General features: G+C 45.2%; 1 protein-coding gene across 1 annotated transcript; it reads left to right on the top strand.

Moving 5' to 3' along the window:
• Positions 1-100: 100 nt before the first annotated feature.
• On the top strand, positions 101-12,319 carry LOC139553558 (exocyst complex component 5-like). The gene is made up of 18 exons (XM_071366026.1): positions 101-307; positions 1,938-2,032; positions 2,688-2,835; positions 2,990-3,184; positions 6,094-6,158; positions 6,427-6,455; positions 6,559-6,668; positions 6,878-6,922; positions 7,743-7,883; positions 7,986-8,068; positions 8,163-8,372; positions 8,775-8,922; positions 9,032-9,140; positions 9,288-9,408; positions 9,494-9,580; positions 9,694-9,802; positions 10,095-10,310; positions 10,465-12,319. Exons 1-18 carry the CDS (start codon positions 281-283, stop codon positions 10,651-10,653), a joined length of 2,127 nt encoding a protein of 708 aa, XP_071222127.1. The 5' UTR covers positions 101-280; the 3' UTR covers positions 10,654-12,319.
• Positions 12,320-17,060: the final 4,741 nt, after the last annotated feature.

Below are 17,060 nucleotides of genomic sequence, written 5' to 3'. Positions count from 1 at the left end.
CAAACTGTACTTCCTATTTTTATAATAATGTGACTGCCTGGACCAATCAAGAATCATTTGGTGCGTGCGTTTTACGCAGTGTATTTTGGCAACGATCAGTCCCAAACTTTTTTTTTTCTTCAGCTCAGGATTTGTATTGCTTTGGATACAGGAAGTAGAGCTGTGTAACTGTTGTCAATAAAGGGCAAAAGATAAATCCAGCTGATCAATCAGTTGTCTGTCATACCCGACTGTTAGGTTGCCTGAATTGCAATTTCTACATTGCAAATCGAAGTAAAACATGTCAACGACTGCTCAACTATTCGAGGTAAATTGAACTGTATGTTCTAGTATTGTTGGGATAGCTGTCTGCTAGTTCTAGGTAGCTAGCTAATGTTAGCTAGGTGGAGAATGGAGAAGTCAGTGCTAGCTATACATCCATATGAAGAGAAGTCCGAGCTAGCAAGCTAGCCAGCCGATTGTTTAACCGATTAGGCTATAGTTAGCTGGCTAACGTTAGCTATAGCTAGCTAGCCAGATAACTATAATGAGTGTGAATCGCGTTTTTGAAAGGAAGCTGCCATCATCTAGCCAGCTACCACTCGCTATACAGTTGACAGTGCTGTGTTTATCCAGGGATATGTTGATGTGATATTGTTAAACATGTAGCTAACGTTACCTACATATGTTGACCAACAGAGCCTTTCCAGCAGTGAATGTTAATCCTAGCTTCTATGTTTTTTGTTATTGTATACTGGTGTACAGTTGCATTGGCTAGCTTGTCACGCCCAGTGTTGGCCCAATGTACTACCGTCTGAATGGGCTAGCCCAGTGTTAGCTATAAGCAGTGACTACGTTTACATGCGCATATTATTACGGATAGTAGCTCATATCCCGTTTAAGGTCTTATTCGGGAAATGCTGTTTACATGCACCTTTGATATCATGCTCATGGGTATCCCTGTAAACATGAATAAACATAATATTCTTCATTTACGTTTATATGGGTTAGTCACTGAAATATGGACACTGAGTGTCGGCCTCTGAGTCTAACCTCTCACATATAGCGTAATATAATATTAACTCCTGGATAATTATTCATTTCTTGCAGTGTAATTATACAACAAATGTTAATTTTGTCTCGGGAACAGCAGTGGATAAATATTATGTTTTTCTTTCAGCATCTGTTGAGAAAATGCAAATGCGTGTGTAATGTGTTATCTTTGACACTGTTTTGCCATCAGACACTATTTCAACCACATCAAATATGCACCCAAACTGAAGTCTTATCAGAAACGTGTTTTGGTATTTTTCTCAGCTTTTCATTTCCTTAAAACTGGTCAAGCTGATGACATTTGGACATTTTGCACACGACCAATCTTTCCACTGTTTTCTCCCCGGTCACTAAACAAAACAGACAATTTTACCAGCGTTAACTAGATTACAAATGCATTCATTCCATCGATGTAAGACATTATTCTGGTGATCACTACTTTATTTGGTCTTCTGGGGCAACAAGTTATGAAAGAAGAAAAGCTGCATGTATCAAACTATAGGTGACAAACAAATGGCCTACCAAATGTCGGAAATTATAATATGGCCTTCCAAATGTAAGCAGAAACCTATATTAATTATAGTAGGCAAAATTATTAAGGAATTATTATGGTAAATCGAACTGGCAGGTAGCCTACTTTTTGAAGTGATTTCAGTTTACTTAGAATTCCAGCAGTTGTACAGAACAAACATAGGTACAGGTAAGTGTTTTCAGAATTTACATTTTTACAGGAATTGAATGATGGTGACTCAAATCTTGCGACCCAGTTATAAAAACTCAACCCCACCTCGATATAAGAGAACAGAGTTGAGCGTTCCTCAGCTAGGTCCAGTATTGCTCATGTCATGTAAGATACACACCATTTACACTGATTTACTGTGTTTGTGATATGATATGATTCACAGGAGCCCTTTGATGCAGACGAGTACATAGAGAGGTTGGCCTGGAGAACCCCTGGAGGAGGGTCCAAAGGAGGAGCAGAGGCATTCGACCCCAAAAGGTAGTCTTGTACTAAAGACATGGCTTTATTGAGACTCACTGTAATCATGGCTCTAGTCTCAACCATACAGCAAGCTTTATTTAAACCTCCATTAAAGATAACTCTGAGGCAGAGCATTATGGGAGGCCACCAAGTTCTGAGTCATACAGTAACTGACAGAGAGGGAATGTATGTGCGTTGGGAAGGGATGGGCGATGTGCCTAAGCTGTAGCCACTGCCTAAAGAATTAGCCAAAAGATTATATACTCATCATTTTGGGATGTTTCCTACTCTGTTAAATATGGTGCTGACTTACAACATTTGCTCCACAGTCCTCACTTTAAATGCAGCTGACGAAGCTTCCAGTTTGTAGAGATTCTGAAATCTGGGGACCCAAGAATTAAGCCCCCAATGCTATTTATAAATATTAACAGAGCGAGTGTAAGGTTAGTAGGACAAATCTAACCCCGTATTACTCAATCACTCATGCTAGTAATATAGTAAGGCATTTTTTCCCTACCCTTTGTTTGCTGTAAAACTCATGACTATAGATCAATGAAGACTGTTGAAGGCCAGCTTGTACTGTAAGTGGACTTATGGCTATAGAGTGTTTACTCTAGACCAATGTGAGGTATGCCTGCAGTGTGTTAAAGCCCTTGTCCTGCTTCCCTTCCAGGCTGCTGGAGGAGTTTGAGAACCATATAGAGGAGCTGAAGCATCTGGATGAGAAGATCCAGCGGCGGGTGGAGAAGTTGGAGCACCAGTGTCACAGAGAAGCCAAGGAGTTTGCCCACAAAGTGCAGGACTTACAGAGGAGCAACCAGGTCAGCTTCACGGCCCATCGGACCCTTAACCACCCACCACAACCCCAAATCCCCAGGAGTTTCTCCTGTAGACAGGAGTGTGTTTTATCCACATTCATCAATCATGTCACTTAACATGTGACTTCTTTTTGCACAACTCTCTGTCTCCATACAGGTAGCCTTCCAGCACTTCCAGGAGTTGGACGAGCACATCAGCTATGTGGCCACCAAGGTGTGTCACCTTGGCGACCAGCTGGAGGGCGTGAACACGCCCAGGCAGAGGGCTGTGGAGGCCCAGCGTCTCATGACCTACTTTAATGAGTTCCTGGATGGGGAGCTGCGCAGTGATGTCTTCAACAACCCAGAAAAAGTCAGGATACATACACTACCATCCACCCACATGTAGTCCTAAAGAGATGAACCTTTTTATCTTTTCAAAAAAGATTGAGTTTGACCATTGAAAACAAAAAAAACACTACAGCAGTGAAAGATATTAAGAACTGAAATTAGTTAATGAACAGGATTATGAAGTAACCACCCATTTTAATTTGTGGAATTGATCCCTTTAATTGAAACCCTTAGCTAATTTGGATTAATATACTCGCATTTACTTCTTGACAATAGCTAGCGGATTGACTGGTATGGATGTCAACATGCTCATGTCTGGCATAATTGCCTTAAGGTGCAAGGTAGACTGGGCCTAATTAATCTATGTTTCCTAATGATGGGTTGGTTGTTTAGCAACAACCGATGCATGTGCAACTATGGGGCAAAACAGACAGGGTTGACGTAGATTGTTGACAACATGTAAACTATATTTCATCTCCAATGTTTATTGAAAACAAATTGATTTGCACAATTAGCATTTGTTGTCTCAAAGACATTTCTCCGGTTGTTGTTTAGCTAGCTAACAAATTTTAGCCTTATTAGCATAGACGTGACAACAGTCAAACACCCCCAAAAAAGTGACAGTATCAGTAACACGATACTTTTGGTCATGTAGTGTATGTGGACACCTGCTCATCGAGCATCTCATTCCAAAATCATGGGAATTAATATGGAGTTGGTCCCACCTTTGCTGCTATAACAGCCTCCACACTTCTGGGAAGGCTTTCCACTAGATGTGGGAACATTACTGCGGGGACTTGCTTCCATTCAGCCACAAGAGCATTAGTGAGGTCGGGCACTGATGTTGGGAGATTAGGCCTGGCTCGCAGTCAGCGTCCCAATTCATCCCAAAGATGTTCGATGGGGTTGTGGTCAGGGCTCAACAGGCCAGTCAATTTCTTCCACAACGATCTCCACAAACCATTTCTGTATGGACCTCGCTTTGTGCACGGGGGAATTGTCATGCTGAAACAGGAAAGGGCCTTCCAACTTTGTGGCAACAGTTTGGGGAAGCACAGAATCGTCTAGAATGTCATTGTATGCTTTAGCGTTACGATTTCCTTTCATTGGAACTAAGGGGCCTAGCCCGAACCATGAAAAATAGCCCCAGACCATTATTCCTCCTCCACCAAACCTTACAGTTGGCACTATGCATTGGGGCAGGTTGCGTTCTCATGGCATCCGCCAAATCCAGATTCGTCCGTCGGACTGCCAGATGGTGAAGCGGGATTCATCACTCCAGAGAACACGTTTCCACTGCTCCAATGGCGACAAGCTTTACATCACTCCAGCTGACACTTGGCATTGCGCACAGTGATCTTAGGCTTGTGTGCGGCTGCTCGGCCATGGAAACCCATTTCATTAAGCTCCCTACGTAGAGTTCTTGTGCTGACTTTGCTGCCAGATGCAGTTTAGAACTCGGGAGTGAGTGTTGCAACTGAGGACAGACGATTTTTACATGCCACGCGCTTCAGCACTCGGCGGTCCTGTTCTGTGAGCTTGTTTGCCCTACCGCTTCGTGGCTGAGCCATCATTGCTCCTAGACGTTTCCACTTCACGATAACAGAACAGTTACAGTTGACCGGGGCAGCTCTAGCAGGGTAGAAATTTGACTACCTGAGTTGTTGGAAAGGTGGCATCCTATGACTGCCATGTTGAAAGTCACTGAGCTCTTCAGTACGGGCCATTCTGCCGATGTTTGTCTAAGGAAAATGCATGACTGTGTGCTTGATGTTATACACCTGTCAGCAACGGGTGTGGCTGAAATAGCCGAATCCACAAATTTGAAGGTGTCCACATACTTTTGTGTATATATAGTGTACAATGAGTTGAAATGAGCCACCTATGTTTCTCAACATGGCAGTTTCTTGTCCTTGTTGTTAGCTATCTGGCCATCCAGAATCACAGCAACACACCACAGCCTTCTGCCCCATTGAAGCGCTCGCATTGTTTTTGTGACGTGGTCCGCTAACCCGTCTATAGGGTTCAAAACAATCTGAGCTACCTCACTATCAACCCTCAAAAATTTGATAGTGTATTATCAGAATATTACAGCTGTTTTGAAGAGTTTGTGATTCTCTCAATGAATTCCTTTTAGTGGGAAAACAGTAATCAATCTGAGACGGGAGCTGGACATAGGATGAGAATGCTTCCAGAGAGGCATGATGTGGAAATTGCAGACAGATCCCTTTTTCTGAGCATACCTCCAGACGAGGAGGAAAGAGGAAAGCTGCGAGTGAATAGCTGAAGGGGGAAGGCTCTGCTAATCCTTCTGAAAGGGAGGGCTGGGCCGCCAGCGTGGAGACAAGTGCTGCTAAACCCTGACTGCAGAGAGACGGCTACATTACTTACATGGGATTTAGCTAATCTTAGCTGGGGGACAGATACTTAGAAAACCTTCGCCGAGCAGAAAGGCTGGATCCTCCTCACGGGAGCGGAGTAATAATGTTAGCTGAGGCAGGCATCTGCAGGAACCGGGAAGTTGCGGACGGCGGGCCTGTCCTAGGTCTGGGGTTTTCAGCCAGCGTGTGTATGTCGGGTGGGGGGAGTGGGTGGTTCTCGACAGGGCCCCTCTTTAGAGAGATATCCCTGGCCGGACAGATTATTGAAGGCGATTTAGGCTCCTGTGGGATTACAGCGTGCCTTCAAAGGAGGCATGCCAATACAGAGTTGGATATCCTGCTAACTCAGGGCTGATGTGGATGCTGTTAGCCAGGTGAGCGGCGGCTGCTTGTTATCAACTCCGTGGTGTACAGGGAGGAGGTGGAGGAGGGCTGGTTTAACATGATCCCCTAAGTGGAGATGCTGCTACTGCTGGTCTGCTCTCTGGATGTTTGGATGTCCATTTCTTATGTTCTTCTGTCTCCCTCCCCCTATTTCTCCCTCTCCCAGATTAAGGAAGCTGCTGATATCATTCAGAAGTTGCATCTCATAGCCCAGGAGCTGCCATTCGACAGGTGAGTAGTCCTGGAGGCAGCTTTACACGAGCTCTGTGGTATAATGTAAACAGTATAGGTGCTGCTACTCTGCCTCTAGCCCATCTCATAGAAAAATCAGACGTATTTTTGTCAATGTTAGGTTGCATTAACTGTTATTTCTGAGGGAGAGAATATATTTAACTCACTTCAAATTAGAGGGACTACACATTATACAATTTTGGGTTTGAGTCTTTTTAAATGTCCGATATCTCTCTGATGAATGCCTCTATCCTTGTCCTCTTAACAGGTTTGCAGATGTTAAGGCCAAGATTGCAAGTGAGTGTTTGCATTCAACATGCTCTTTTGTTGCTGATTGATGAACAAGTGAATACACAGCCATGCTAAGAAAGGCAACTAAATCTGTTGAGTGTGTGTCTAGGTAAATACCATGACCTGGAGCGCCAGCTGATCCAGGAGTTCACGGCGGCCCAGCGTAGGGGCGAGATTGGGCGCATGCGGGAAGTCGCTGCGGTCCTCTTACACTTCAAGGTGACCCACAAACACTGGACACACTTTGATATGTCTCCATATTAAAGGAAGATGTGTGCTATTGTTTGAGTTGTTGTAACTTACAAATATGCTCTTGTGTCTCATTCAGCATCTATGCAACCATGCATACAGTTTGTTGTCATTTTTTGGTGATGTTAGATTGTGGAAGTCATGCAGGTGTGATTGTGACATGTCTATGTTTCCTGCAGGGCTATGCACACTGTGTGGATGTATATATCAAGCAGTGCCAGGAGGTGAGTGTGCAGTGTTCAGTTGAACATGAACCCTTTATAACAGCTCAGTATAGAGTACCTGAGTGCTTCTGTAGTCTCACCACAGGTTAGTCCTGAGGTCTGGCTTTAACAAAGCCCCTCTAGTAATTTAATAGGATCTCTATGTCATAAACCCTCAAAGTTCCAGAATGGGATGAAAATGGTAGCCATTGTTAAAATACAAACCATTCTAATTGGAATGAATGGCAGTAGAGGCATTAGTAAAGAAGTGATGCATTTCCTGCTTTTACTTAGGCAGAAAAATGCAACTAAGGTGGGATATATCAGAATTAGTGTTATAGAATTATTGTTACCCTACAATATTGTAATATAATTATATATGTTATGTATAAATAGCCCAAAAAATTATATGTAAACAGACCATAAATGTCTCAATGTTTGTTTCCCTGGAAAGCTGTGAGTGTTATAATACAAAATCAGTACTTGTTGCATTTCTGACTTGTCTAAGTCCTGTCATCAACTGATTTCAGCCAGTTAATGGCTGTGGATTGACTGCATTTGTATGGAATATTGGCAGTTAAATTGAAAATATATGGAATCATTCCACTTGAACTAGCTGGTTAGTCAGCTAATAAACATACTGTGCAGATAATCTTCAAATTCATTGTTTTCCACCATCTTATCACAGCACACTGGCTGACCAACTCCCTGACCAAAATGGCTGGCCTTTTATACTGGCATAAGACTTTATCCATTCTACTATTCTAATTCCTTATTCTATGGGGTTAACCCTCTCTCTCGCTCTCTCTCTTTCTCACTCTGTCTGACTGTCTGTGTTCAGGGGGCGTACATGCGTAGTGATGTGTTTGAAGACACTGCACTCCTCTGCCAGCGGGTCAACAAGCAGGTGGGAGAGGTCTTCCAGAGTCCAGAGACCGTCATGGCCAAACTCATCCAGAACATCTTTGAGAACAAACTACAGGTACAGTGGACAGTCTCTCCTATTGACCAAATCTTCAGCTGCCACAAGGTTTAAAAATGTCTTGGTTTTCTGATGGACTGACTAAGCAGTTTTGTGTTCCAGGCCCACGTAAAAGAAAAACTGGATGAAACCCGCCGCTCTGATGTAGAACAATACCTCAAAAACCTCTATGACCTTTATACCAGGTAATACTGCTGTTCACCCTTTGACCTCTCACTCTAAGCACCTCATACCATCTATTCTGACTTTTTTGAAACCGCGGCAACCCTGTGTCTCCAGGACAACGGCCTTGGCTTCCAAGCTGACCGAGTTCAACCTGGGCTCAGACAAACACACCTTCCTGTCCAAGCTCATTAAAAACATATTCTCCACCTATCTGGAGAGCTACATTGAAATGGAGAAAGATTACCTCCGCACGCGCAGCGCCATGATCCTGCAGCGCTACTACGACTCCAAGAACCACCAGAAACGCCCACAGGGTGGGGGCAGGTAGGAAGTGACTGACCACCTCTACCCCAGTACCCCCTGACCCTCTCTTCAGTATCTTCTTCCTTTACCCAAAACTTCTTGTTCATCCTTGGGGTTAGATCTCAGTTGGATTAAATAGTTAAATGGATTTAAATAGCACGTTCCTCATCTCTCCACTCCTCATCATAGCAAGGTCCTGTCTTTGAGTTCAGACTCTTCCCTTTTCCTTAAGTGTATTAATTCACCCCCCCCCCCCAGGAGTTCAGACTCTTCCCTTTTCCTTAAGTGTATTAATTCACCCCCCCCCCCCCCCCCAGGAGTTCAGACTCTTCCCTTTTCCTTAAGTGTATTAATTCACCCCTCCCCCCCCCAGGAGTTCAGACTCTCCCCTTTTCCTTAAGTGTATTAATTCACCCCCCCCAGTATCCAGGAGCTGAAGGAGCGGTTCAGGCAGCGCACCAACCTGCCCCTGGGGCCCAGCATTGACACCCACGGAGAGACCTTCCTCTCCCAGGAGGTGGTGGTCAACCTGCTGCAGGAGACGCGCCACGCTTTCGAGAGGTGCAACAGGGTAAGGCTGCTATGCTGCCACCTACAGGAGAGACAATAACACTGCATGCAGTAAATCCCTGTAGATTTCTGAGAGTAAATCAGGCCTGTCTCTGTGTGTTGTGAACCAGCTCTCAGATCCCTCGGACCTGCCCAAGAACGCCTTCTCCATCTTCCTACTGCTGGTGGAGCACCTGTGTGTGGACCACATCGACTACGCACTGGAGATCGGCCTCTCCGGTACATCTAACTCTCACTAACACAGTAAAGGCTGCGAAACCTTGAGCAGATACTTTTCATTTGTGTTGTATATTCATCTTCCTATCCTTCTGTTGTTCTCTTTTGCCTTTTTTTAAAGGAAAGTTGTGTGTTTCTCTCTTTCTACAGCCATCCCCTCACCTGATGCCAAGAATGCCAACCTGTACTTCCTGGATGTGGTCCAGCAAGCCAACACCATCTTCCACCTGTTTGATAAGCAGTTCAACGACCACCTAATGCCTCTTATCAGGTTAGCGTGGGGCCTGAACTGTCAATCACACCTGTGTTATGTTTTTATTGCCTTTGACCTTTCATGGACCTTCTGTCTCCTCTAGCTCGTCTCCCAAACTGACAGAGTGTCTGCACAAGAAGAAGGAGGTGATTGAACAGATGGAGGTGAAACTGGACACCGGCATAGACAGGTCAGTAAACCACAAAGTGTTGTAAATGTTATCAACAGCATCATAGGAAGTGAGTGAATGTATCCTATTAGTGTGTTAGGGGTGGTCGTCATGGTGTTGTCCTCCCTCTGCAGGACACTGAACTGCATGGTGGGACAGATGAAGCACATCCTGGCTACGGAACAGAAGAAGACAGACTTCAGGCCTGAAGATGAGAACAACGTCATGATCCAGTGCACCGCAGTAAGGAGTGAACTGCACCCAACCTCCACCTCTGGTCTCATTTATGAAAAGCAAAGCGAGAATCAAAACCATGTTAAACACGCTGCTCCTGGCAGTTCAGAATATGTTGTCGAATTTCAGTCTATTTAAAAAAAAAACTGTATTTAACTTGAAAGTCATCTGTTTTACGCAAGTACCAGAGAATTCTTCATAGTTGTAGAAGTTGCTAATTCTTTTTTTGCACATTGATTCACTTGACCTTTGACACCAAAACTACACAGTCCGACTCCTACCTCCTCCCTGTGCTCCCCAGGCCTGCTCCAAGGTTTGTGTGTATGTGAGTCGGCAGGTAGAGCGTGTGCGGAAGTCTATGGACGGTAAGAACGTGGACACAGTGCTGACGGAGCTGGGCGTGCGTTTCCACCGCCTCATCCACGAGCACCTGCAGCAGTACAGCTACAGCTCCATGGGAGGCATGCTGGCCATCTGCGACGTGGCCGACTACCGCAAAAGTGCCAAGGACTTCCGGGTGAGAGGTCACACCAGAGTTAGCATCATTACGCATGTAGCAACAGTTGACATCATGTAGAGCTAGTAATGATACTGAATAAATGCCTCTTGGCCTAGTTAAACGTTGGGTTTATTCCTCCTAGCAGAATGCTAATGGTTTGTCTGTCCCCCAGGTTCCTCTTGTGCTGCAGCTCTTTGACACGCTCCACGCCCTGTGTAACCTCCTGGTGGTTGCCCCAGACAACCTCAAGCAGGTCTGCTCCGGGGAGCAGCTCACCAACCTAGACCGGAACCTTCTGCACGCCTTCGTACAGCTGAGAGTGGACTACCGCCAGGCCAGACTGGGACGACACTTCAGCTAATGGCCCTGGCCAATGCGTCGCTGTCCAGCCATCGGTCCGTCCAATCACCACGGCCTATGATTTCACAAAACTCCCCATGGAAACGGAATTCAGCCAACCTAGATTCTCTGAGTTAGTCTTTCATTCTCATCTGCAGTAGCACCTTTTTCTTTGTCCATCCTAGAGGCCAAGAAAGACCACCGCCATTCACAGTTGGTCTACAGGTAGCCTAGCGGTTAGAGCAGGGTTTCTTAAACTATGGGTCGGGACCCAAAGTGGGCCCTGAGTTTGTGGGAGGTGGGTCGCGAGTTATGAGAATACATATATAATCAAACACTATTTCTTCTTAATTTGGTTTGTTGGAGGACGATTTGGGTCACAGGAGGACGGTCAATTTCTCATTTGCATCTCGAGCTGATAAAGTTTAAGAAACCCTGGGTTAGAGCATTGGGCCAGTATCCGAGAGGTCGCTGGTTCGAATACTCGCGCTGACAAGGTGAATAATCTGTTTATGTGCCCTTGAGCATGGCACTTAACCCTAGTTTGCTCCAGGGGTGCGATACTACCATGACTGACCCTGTAAAACAGGGCTGTCAAACTCATTCCATGGAGGGCCTAGTGTCTGCTGGTTTTTGGTTTTCCCTTTCAATTAAGACCTAGACAACCAGTTGTGGGGAGTTCCTTACTAATCAGTGTACTTGATTGATGAATTAAGGTCAAGGGAGGATGAACACCCGCGGACACTCAGCCCTCCGTAGAATGAGTTTGACACGTGCTGTAAAACAACACATTTTCACTGCACCTTTCACCTAAATTTACCTGCATTTTGCCCTTGATTTCTGCAACACAAAGAATTTGAAACGTATAGACTCTTGTTTTGAAATACTAATCCACCAAACATGATTGTGTCATATTACCGGTAATATCAACCTTGATTTCCAAGCTTTCAACTTTAACATAAAGAGACATTTTGTTTTGATTGTGCCAAATGTATATTCTGTGGCTGCACTTGTACACAGGAACAGACTTTAAAGCTACTGCAAAGAGAAAGTTGAGCTCTTCATAGCTCAGGCCTGTCATGGCACTGACTGACTGCATACTGGAAACAGCCACCCCTCATACAGAACTCCCAGAGGAATCTACTCTCACCAACATCCTTCTCTCTCTCTCTCTCTCTCCTCCCGAACCAAGCCTGCTAAAGAGCTCCGCTGTGCCTGGCAGAGAGAGTCACATGACCACCTCTCGCCGACCCCTGACCTCTGACCTCAAGGGAGAGGTGAGGGGTCAACACACTGGCTGTGATCCCAGCTGTAATCATGTCTGAGAACCACTCTGGGGTCCTGGGTGGTCTGTCTGTGGCTAAGATGACGGGTGCGAGAGGTCAGCGAATGTGTCATTGTAATTGCATAGATCAACACCTGCTTATCCAACGAGGCTTACCATCCGTGCTCTCCATTGTGGACTTCTCTTCACCGCTTAAGGAGATAATGAGGGAAAGTTAAGTGGACTTCACGGGGCCTACAGGAGGCCAGGGAGGGTCAAGATCACTGTGCCTCTGTGTTCTCTATGGTGGTAATTGTTTGTCTATCAGTGACGGTGAGACCAAACCTGAAGTTATGTATTATGCTAAGCTATTCCCTGTGTACTGCTGTTTACCTTAATGAGTCATAAAAAGTCTTGTGTTTAATTAGTCTCATTTTCATTAACAATAACAGTGAAGAAAGAGTTTGAAATGTAAGAACTCAGTGAGAGAGTTGGCTTGGTGCTGGAAGTGATAGGAATAGACTTCTATAACTCATTAGGTATTCTTAACATGCCAGACTCAGAGTAATTTCTCCCTAAAAGAGTAAAGTTCTCTAGACTCCAGGAACAGAATCTGTTCGAGGGATTAGACATCTAGCGGTTCATGAAATGTGTGCAGTCGTCATGGACTGGAGAGACGGGGCGAGATGGAGATGGCTGAGCACTCAGCCACAGCTCCGGCTGGCTAGTGTTGTGTAGAAGGTACACAGAGTGCTGAGCAAAGTCAAACAACATCATTAATTAGGCTAATATTATTATCAATGCCACGGAAATTAAATTCTCCCAGCCCTAATCACAACTGGATAGCTTGTAAAAAATATTTTGTTAGGCCCTGGTGCAAACACTGGGCTTTCTACCAAACAATTGAAAACTATTTGTTTTAGCAGCGATTAATACATGCTGCCTGGGTAGGGGTGGGGGGAATGGGCCCCGGCCAGAGACTATAACTGGAGAGGAGGCTAAGGCACAGCCTGCCCCCAGGGACGCCCTGCATGGGTAAATGGGAGGGATGTTTTTTTTTCGGGGGGGTATTTGAGCAGTTGGAGGGGATTAGTAACACTGTCAATACTGGAGAGCTGGATAAGACTGTTCCCTCTTACTCGTCAGCCGCCACAGTCTGAGCAGCTCCTGCATCGACACACGTTTACACACACAAACACACGCAGGGGCGTCTGTCTGGAGACGGAGACAAAAAACTGAAAACTGTTCTTGTTATACATTCAATCAAACCCCTGGTTGAGGAAGATATACAGTGCGTTCGGAAAGTATTCAGACCCCTTGACTTTTTCCTCATTTTGTTACCTAACAGCCTTATTCTAAAATTCATTACGTAGTTTCCCCCCCCCCCCTCATCAATCTACACACAATATCCCATAATGACAAAGCAAAAACAGGTTTTTAGAAATGTTTGATAATTTATTAAAGAAACTGATATCACATTTACATAAGTATTCAGACCCTTTACTTAGTACTTTGTTGAAGCACCTTTGTCAGCGATTACAGCCTCAAGTCGTCTTGGGTATGATGCTACAAGCTTGGCACACCTGTATTTGGGGTGCTTCTTCCATTCTTCTCTGCAGAAGTTCTGTCAGGTTGGATGGGGAGCGTCGCTGCACAGCTATTTTCAGGTCTCTCCGTAGATGTTCGATCAGGTTCAAGTCTGGGCTCTGGCTGGACCACTCAAGGACATTCAGAGACTTGTCCTGAAGCAACTCCTGCATTGTCTTGACTGTGCTTAGGGTTGTTGTCCTATTGGAAGGTGAACCTTCGCCCTAGTCTGAGGTCCTGAGCGCTCTGGAGCAGGTTTTCATCAAGGATCTCTCTGTACTTTGATCTGTTCATCTTTGTATCGATCCTGACTAGTCTCCCAGTCCCTGGTGCTGAAAACATCCCCACAGCATGATGCTGCCACCACCATGCTTCACCGTAGGGATGGTGCCAGGTTTCCTCCAGACGTGACGCTTGGCATTCAGGCCAATTTTGGTTTCATCAGACCAGAGAATCTTGTTTCTCATGGTCTGAGAGTCTTTAGGTGCCTTTTGGCAAACTCCAAGCGAGCTGTCATGTGCCTTTTACTGAGGGGTGACTTCCGCCTGGCCACTCTACCATAAAGGCCTGATTGGTGGAGTGCTGCAGATATGGTTGACCTCCTGGAAGGTTCTCTAATCTCTACAGAGGAACTCTGGAGCTCTGTCCTTTTTATATAGACAGGTGTGTGCCTTTCCAAATCATGTCCAATCAATTGAATTTACCACAGGTGGACTCCATTCAAGTTGTAGAAACATCTCAAAGATGATCATTGGAAACAGGATGTATCTGAGTTAAATTTCGAGTCTCATAGCGAATGGTCTGAATACTTTATATAAATAAGGTATTTATTTTTTATACATTTGCCAAAATTTGATTGCTGAGGATTTTTTTCTAATTTAATACATTTTAGAATAAGGCCGTAAAGTAACAAAATGTGGAAAAGTCAAGGGGTCTGAATACTTTCCCGAAGGCACTATTTCCTAATGCTTTTTCCTGCGCCGATTGCAAGGCAGTTCTGCAAGAATGCAAGCATCTGGATGTAGCCAAAGAACCTTATTCAACTTCTTGTAAAAATACCAAATATGTACTGTGCATGTTTTTATCTATCAATCATTTCTTAACTTCCTACACAAGGAAATGCAGAACATGCATCCAAACCCATTAATTCACTTTCCCTCCTCTCTCTTCCTCCACTCTCCCTGAGCTTTATCCTCACCCAGCAGGCTCAGGTAGAGCTCAGCCAGCAATTACACCTGTATTAGTGGCCAGATACGGAATGCCCCTCTCTTAAGCTACCAAACCTGCCAACCTGCAGTGTCACCAGGCTAATTCTCTGTCACTCACACCCTCAGGAAGGAAGATGTCTCCTTGTCAAGAGTGATCTCCATTAGGCAATATGAAAAGTGGATTGATTGTTTTGTAATTTGTTCTTGGCGTGTGTTATTGTATTCAAATGAAAGACATTCTGTTTCAAACGCTAGCCTCTTGAGTGTTCTACTTAAGCTACATATTCAACAGCAACAACTCTTGAAACTCCATGTGTGTTCTGTTAAGAGGAAGTCTGATTCCTCCAGTCCTCTGCTCTGTCCGTCAATATCTTTCTCTCCGCAGGTCATATTCACCCCCATCATCCACACTCAACACCAGTCTTCCAGCAACCCCCTCTTCCACACTAAGATGTCATAGCTCTTTCAGTTTGTCCACTCTCTATGCTACAAGCCCAGCTAGTCCTTCAGAATCCCACAAATCCCTGCTTTCGGCGTCTCCCTCCCATACATGCCGGTCCTCCCTCTGCCTCCTGGAGCACTGACAATAAAGCATTACAGCAGTCAATCCATGTCAACAACAGCTTTGCTTAATTCCTGCTAAACACGTTTAAGCTAAATCTTCACCTAATGATGCATAGTGATTAGCACTTGCTCTTTCGTCTGCCGGCGGCTTGTATCAATTTCACTTATGTATTTGATTTTCCTGCCATCATCAGAGAGATGACTCAGGTGTGGGAGCTGTAGCAGCCAGGCTGGGAGGGTGTTAAGGATCCCCCTTCAAATTAGACACCAAGTAATTAACACTTGTATTGTGGGCAGCTTTGTATTCATACAACACCCCTCATCGGCCTCTTTGATGTGGGAATCAGATTAATGATGCCAGAGCCAGCAATAACTGGTGCTATTCAACTGCCTGTTGTCCCTATCGACATTTCATATCAGTCATTTGTCACTTGACATCTACAGTATGGCTTGGAAAGAGGGAGTCGAGATGCAAAAGGAGGCCCAGTGCATATTAATAGCGCATAATCAAAAGGCAGGTTGGATACAGCTATGATAGGGGTTGCAAACAGGGTGCTTTCCAACTGAAAGATAGAATGATTATTGTTCATGTGCTGCCCCTTTTCAAAAGCCATTCTCCAGGATGTCACTACGTGAGAGGCTTAGAACAGCAGTCAGGAGGTGGGCATCGTGCCAGACACTTACCCCGCCAGGCTCTCTTAATGTGCTGTAGATTTTCCCCTGGCCTTGACCCACTGCCCAGAGTGTGCCAGCCAGGCCCAGCACAGGTGTCATGCCACCTTTAGTCTTGGGCATCCTGGAAATTCGCTAGGCAGAATGAGACTGATGCCAATGCTCTCCTCCTTCGCTTCACTCTTGTCATAGTGAAGGCCTAGTCCACTGTGGCCCAATTGAGCCCTCCCTCGAATCATTTAATCATACACCACCATCCTTTTGATAATATTAAACCAACGTGCGGTGGTGTGCTTTGTTCTCTCCCACTCCTTCCCTCTATGCCATAACTCTATTAATACTATTCATCATTTTCCGGAGCTGTTTCCTGGCTCGATGCCTGTGCTGTGCATGCTCTTGGCTGGGCTTGTCTGTTTGCCTGCTCCACAGGAACAGACTGGCACTCTGACTGAGGGCTCTGGGCTTCGGGGCCTGCACACACAATCAGCTAAGCATGGATCTCTGTCTGTGATAAACAGGGTTGACTTCTCACAAGAAATCCCAATATAAATTGTCTCAATGCTACTTTAAGTTGCTGATCTGTATCACTTACCCACACACACACACACCCATGCACAGTGCACACACGCAAACGCACACATACATACACACAAAACAACAGCTAGGTTCAATAGCACTCACCCAACCCTGGGATGTGAGCAGTTAGGTGTCTTGATCATGGGTTTGGGTTGTTTTTCAATAGAAACATCTGCAGCACCCCACTGAGCCACCACACTTGGCAGAGAGAAACGGAGCTCCCTCTCTCCTCGACTAAAGATGAAACACTACGTCAACACAACAACACATGCTTTTGTTTCATCAAGCATTTGCCTTGAGGGTAGATCAAATGTAAATGAATGTGTTCTGTGCTCTCCTCCCAAGTATTTTCCCATGTGGAATGAGTAGCTGTGCTGCTGTAGTAGAAATGGTTCAGTACCTCTAGTAGGCCAGCAGAGGGCAGTAGTGCTCTAGTATTGCTCTCCTCCCCTGAAGAACTCTCTCTTCCTCAGAGCTGCTCACAATGGGGATCTGCCTGAGGGGTGAAATTTAGCTTTTTTAGGTCTGTAAGCCCATATCCCTTAATCCCCAGCCATG

This window comes from Salvelinus alpinus, chromosome 25, assembly GCF_045679555.1.
Source record: "Salvelinus alpinus chromosome 25, SLU_Salpinus.1, whole genome shotgun sequence".
Classification (NCBI taxonomy): domain Eukaryota; kingdom Metazoa; phylum Chordata; class Actinopteri; order Salmoniformes; family Salmonidae; genus Salvelinus; species Salvelinus alpinus.
The sequence above is the reverse complement of the archived record's forward strand: the minus strand, read 5'-3'. Positions and strand labels throughout refer to the sequence as shown.